Here is a 6000-nt window from a genome sequence, read left to right on the forward strand (position 1 = left end):
GTAGTCACCTGGAATGCCTTTCAATTAACTGTTGTGCCTTGTTAAAAGTTAATTTGTGGAATTTCTTCCCTTCTTAATGTGTTTGAACCAATCAGTTGTGTTGTGACAAGGTAGGGGTGGTATACATTAGATATCCCTATTTGGTCAACGACCAAGTCCATATTATAGCAAGAACAGCTCAAATAAGCAAAGAGAAACGACAGTCCATCATTACTTTAAGACATGAAGGTCAGTCAATCCGGAACATTTCAAGAACAAGTGCAGTCATCAAGCACTATGATGAAACTGGCTCTCATGAGGACAGCCACAGGAAAGGAAGACCCAGAGTTACCTCTGCTGCAGAGAATAAGTTCATAGAGTTAACTGTACCTCAGATTGCAGCCCAAATAAATGCTTCACAGAGTTCAAGTAACAGACACATCTCAACATCAACTGTTCAGAGGAGACTGCGTGAATCAGGCCTTCATGGTCGAATTGCTGCAAAGAAACCACTACTAAAGGACACCAATAAGAAGAGACTTGCTTCGGCCAAGACACATAAGCAATGGACATTAAACCGGTGGAAATCTGTTCTTTGGTCAGATGAGTCCAAATTTTTGATTTATGGTTCCAACCACTGTGTCTTTGTGAGATGCAGAGTAGGTGAACGGATGATCTCTGCATGTGTGGTTTCCATCGTGAAGCATGGTGGTGGTGTGATGGTGCTTTGCTGGTGACACTGTCTGTGATTTATTTTGAATTCAAGGCACACTTAACCAGCATGTCTACCACAGCTTTCTGCAGCGATACGCCGTCCCATCTGGTTTGTGCTTAGTTGGACTATCATTTGTTTTTCAACAGGACAATGACCCAAAACACACCTCCTAAGGGCTATTTGACCAATAAGGAGAGTGATGGTGCTGCATCCGATGACCTGGCCTCCACAATCCCCCGACCTCAACCTAATTGAGATGGTTTGGGATGAAGGAAAAGCAGCCAACAAGTGCTCAGCATATGTGGGAACTCCTTCAAGACTGTTGGAAAAGCATGCCTCATGAAGCTGGTTGAGGGAATGCCAAGATTGTGCAAAGCTGTAATCAAGGCAAAACTATCAAATACACTTTTTTGGCTACTACATGATTCCATATGTGTTATTTCATAGTTTTGATGTCTTCACTATTATTCTACAACGTAGAAATAGTAAAAATAAAGAAAAACCCTTCAATGAGTAGGTGTGTCCAAACTTCATTTCCATAATTAACAATAACATAGGCAGTTCATGCAAAGGATTGTTAGCTTACTGTGTTTCATCCTATATTATCCCTAAAATCAGCAAAATATGTGGGAAACACGCACGCACGCACACACACACACACACACACACACACACACGCACTCGACCCCTTTCTCCCACAAACAACCATAAGCTCAGATGCTGAACAGTTGTTCCATCCCTGAGCCAAACTCAAGAAAGGACTTGATTTACGAATGCATATACAGTTGCAGCTGTTTCAGAAGGCATGCAAAATTGAGAAGAAATTGGGAGATTTGATTAACCATTGTCAAGTCCTAGCTGATGGAGATCAGATACACCCCCTTCCCCTTAAACACACACACGCCGGTCCCCTGTTGTGACCATTTTCACAAGCCTCTCTGTGAAGTCAGACCTTTGATTACTTTGTGCCACCAGGGCCACAATAATAGAACAATTAAGTTGATTAAGCATTAAATGACTTATATTGAGCCGGAATCTCACTTACAGTACATCGAACAGTTAGGCCTACAGAGGCATGATATATTCTGTAGAATAATTTTCGTCCAGGAATGTCTTGGATGTCAGAGTAACTGACTGTGTGACAGTTTGTATTACCATCATCTCAGACACACACACACAGAGAGTTTGTATTACCATCATCTCAGACACACACACAGACAGTTTGTATTACCATCATCTCAGACACACACACAGACAGTTTGTATTACCATCATCTCAGACACACACACACACAGACAGTTTGTATTACCATAATCTCAGACACACACACAGACAGTTTGTATTACCATAATCTCAGACACACAGACAGACAGTTTGTATTACCATCATCTCAGACACACAGACAGTTTGTATTACCATCATCTCAGACACACAGACAGTTTGTATTACCATCATCTCAGACACACAGACAGTTTGTATTACCATAATCTCAGACACACAGACAGTTTGTATTACCATAATCTCAGACACACAGACAGACAGTTTGTATTACCATCATCTCAGACACACAGACAGTTTGTATTACCATCATCTCAGACACAGAGACAGTTTGTATTACAGTCATCTCAGACACACAGACAGACAGTTTGTATTACCATAATCTCAGACACACAGACAGTTTGTATTACCATCATCTCAGACACAGAGACAGTTTGTATTACCATCATCTCAGACACACAGACAGACAGTTTGTATTACCATAATCTCAGACACACAGACAGACAGTTTGTATTACCATCATCTCAGACACACAGACAGTTTGTATTACCATCATCTCAGACACAGAGACAGTTTGTATTACAGTCATCTCAGACACACAGACAGACAGTTTGTATTACCATAATCTCAGACACACAGACAGACAGTTTGTATTACCATCATCTCAGACACACAGACAGTTTGTATTACCATCATCTCAGACACACAGACAGACAGTTTGTATTACCATCATCTCAGACACACAGACAGTTTGTATTACCATCATCTCAGACACACACACAGACAGACAGTTTGTATTACCATCATCTCAGACACACACACAGACAGACAGTTTGTATTACCATCATCTCAGACACACAGACAGACAGTTTGTATTACCATCATCTCAGACACACAGACAGTTTGTATTACCATCATCTCAGACACACAGACAGATAGTTTGTATTACCATCATCTCAGACACACAGACAGTTTGTATTACCATCATCTCAGACACACAGACAGTTTGTATTACCATCATCTCAGACACACAGACAGACAGTTTGTATTACCATCATCTCAGACACACACACAGACAGACAGTTTGTATTACCATCATCTCAGACACACACGCAGACAGTTTGAATTACCATCATCTCAGACACACACACAGACAGACAGTTTGTATTACCATCATCTCAGACACACAGACAGTTTGTATTACCATCATCTCAGACACACAGACAGACAGTTTGTATTACCATCATCTCAGACACACAGACAGACAGTTTGTATGACCATCATCTCAGACACACAGATAGACAGTTTGTATTACCATTATCTCAGACACACAGACAGTTTGTATTACCATCATCTCAGACACACACACACAGACAGTTTGTCTTACCATCATCTCAGACACACAGACAGTTTGTATTACCATCATCTCAGACACACAGACAGTTTGTATTACCATCATCTCAGACACACAGACAGACAGTTTGTATTACCATCATCTCAGACACACAGACAGTTTGTATTACCATCATCTCAGACACACAGACAGTTTGTATTACCATCATCTCAGACACACAGACAGTTTGTATTACCATCATCTCAGACACACAGACAGACAGTTTGTATTACCGTCATCTCAGACAGACACACAGACAGTTTGTATTACCATCATCTCAGACACACACACAGACAGTTTGTATTACCATCATCTCAGACACACAGTCAGACAGTTTGTATTACCATAATCTCAGACACACAGACAGACAGTTTGTATTACCATCATCTCAGACAGACAGACAGTTTGTATTACCATCATCTCAGACACACAGTCAGACAGTTTGTATTACCATAATCTCAGACACACACACAGACAGTTTGTATTACCATCATCTCAGACACACAGTCAGACAGTTTGTATTACCATCATCTCAGACACACACACAGACAGTTTGTATTACCATCATCTCAGACAGACACACAGACAGACAGTTTGTATTACCATCATCTCAGACACACAGATAGACAGTTTGTATTACCATAATCTCAGACACACAGACAGACAGTTTGTATTACCATAATCTCAGACACACAGACAGACAGTTTGTATTACCATCATCTCAGACACACAGACAGTTTGTATTACCATCATCTCAGACACACAGACAGACAGTTTGTATTACCATAATCTCAGACACACAGACAGACAGTTTGTATTACAGTCATCTCAGACAGACACACAGACAGTTTGTATTACCATCATCTCAGACACACAGACAGACAGTTTGTATGACCATCATCTCAGACACACAGACAGTTTGTGTTACCATCATCTCAGACACACACACAGACAGACAGTATGTATTACCATCATCTCAGACAGACACACAAACAGACAGTTTGTCTTACCATCATCTCAGACACACAGACAGACAGTTTGTATTACCATCATCTCAGACACACAGACAGACAGTTTGTATTACCATCATCTCAGACACACAGACAGACAGTTTATATTACCATCATCTCAGACACACACACAGTTTGTATTACCATCATCTCAGACACACAGACAGACAGTTTGTCTTACCATCATCACAGACAGACAGACAAACGGACAGTTTGTATTACCATCATCTCAGACAGACAGACAGAAAGACAGACAGACAGTTTGTATTACCATCGTCTCAGACAGACAGACAGACAGACAGACAGACAGACAGACAGACGGACAGTTTGTATTACCATAATCTCAGACAGACAGACAGACAGACAGACAGACAGACAGACAGACAGTTTGTATTACCATAATCTCAGACAGACAGACAAACGGACAGTTTGTATTACCATCATCTCAGACAGACAGACAGAAAGACAGACAGACAGTTTGTATTACCATCGTCTCAGACAGACAGACAGACAGACAGACGGACAGTTTGTATTACCATAATCTCAGACAGACAGATAGACAGACAGTTTGTATTACCATAATTTCAGACAGACAGACAGACAGACAAACAGTTTGAGCTCACCGGCAGACAGCCTCTGCCTCAAAGTATTGTGAGTGGCGTCCATCAATGACCACAATCTCGTGGCTCTTGTCCAGGAAACATTCGACAGCGGATTCGGGCGTTCGGGCAATGTTACACCTGAAACCCGCCCGGTCACACGCCCACCAGAAGGCATCGCTCTGACCATCCTCCTTCGCAAACACCAGCAGGACCTGGGATGGAGAGAGAGAGAGAGAGAGAGAGAGAGAGAGAGAGAGAGAGAGAGAGAGATGAACCTGGAGAAGAGTCCCCTAAGCAAGCTGGTCCTGGGGTTCAGCCACAAACAGACCCCACAGAGCCTCAGGACAGCAACACAATTAGACAAAACCAAATCATGAGCAAACAAAAAGATATCTACTTGACACATTGGAATTAACAAAAAAAAATGAACAAACTAGAATGCTATTTGACCCTAAACAGAGTGTACACAGAATACCTGACCACTGTGACTGCCACAAACTTAAGGAAAGCTTTGACTATGTACAGACTCAGTGAGCATAGCATTGCTATTAAGAAAGACCGCCGTCGGCAGACCTGGCTCTCAAGAGAAGACAGGCTATGTGCACACTGCCCACAAAATGAGGTGGAAACTGAGCTGCACTTCCCAACCTCCTACCATGTGTATGACTATATTAGAGACTCAAATTTCCCTCAGATTACCCAGATCCAAACAAACCCGATGTTGATAAACTTGCATATCTACTGGGTGAAATACCACAGTGTGCCAGCACAGCAGCAAGATTTGTGACCATTGTAAATACAACCCATATTTATTTATTTGTTTTTGAAATCTCTTTATTATTTAGGAAATTCTGTGAGTGTAATGTTTACTGTTCATTTTTATTGTTTATCTCACTTTTGTTAATTATCTATTTCACTTGCTTTGGCAATGTTAACATATGTTTTCCATGCTAATAAAGCCCTTAAATTGAATTGGAATTGAATTGAGAGAGAGCGAGAGAGAGAGAGAGAGGGAAAGAGAGA

At 41.3% G+C, this 6000-nt stretch overlaps 1 protein-coding gene across 1 annotated transcript in view; it reads right to left on the minus strand.

Annotated features, from left to right (window-relative positions):
* The window catches only part of LOC139408530 (high affinity cAMP-specific and IBMX-insensitive 3',5'-cyclic phosphodiesterase 8B-like), a 106815-nt gene that overhangs the window by 88632 nt on the left and 12183 nt on the right, over nucleotides 1-6000 (minus strand). The window contains exon 3 of the mRNA XM_071152523.1: nucleotides 4999-5189. Coding sequence (XP_071008624.1) covers nucleotides 4999-5189 — 191 coding nt within the window. The remainder of the gene's footprint in view (nucleotides 1-4998; nucleotides 5190-6000) is intronic.

The sequence above is a fragment of the Oncorhynchus clarkii genome, chromosome 5 (assembly GCF_045791955.1).
Source record: "Oncorhynchus clarkii lewisi isolate Uvic-CL-2024 chromosome 5, UVic_Ocla_1.0, whole genome shotgun sequence".
Classification (NCBI taxonomy): Eukaryota; Metazoa; Chordata; class Actinopteri; order Salmoniformes; family Salmonidae; genus Oncorhynchus; species Oncorhynchus clarkii.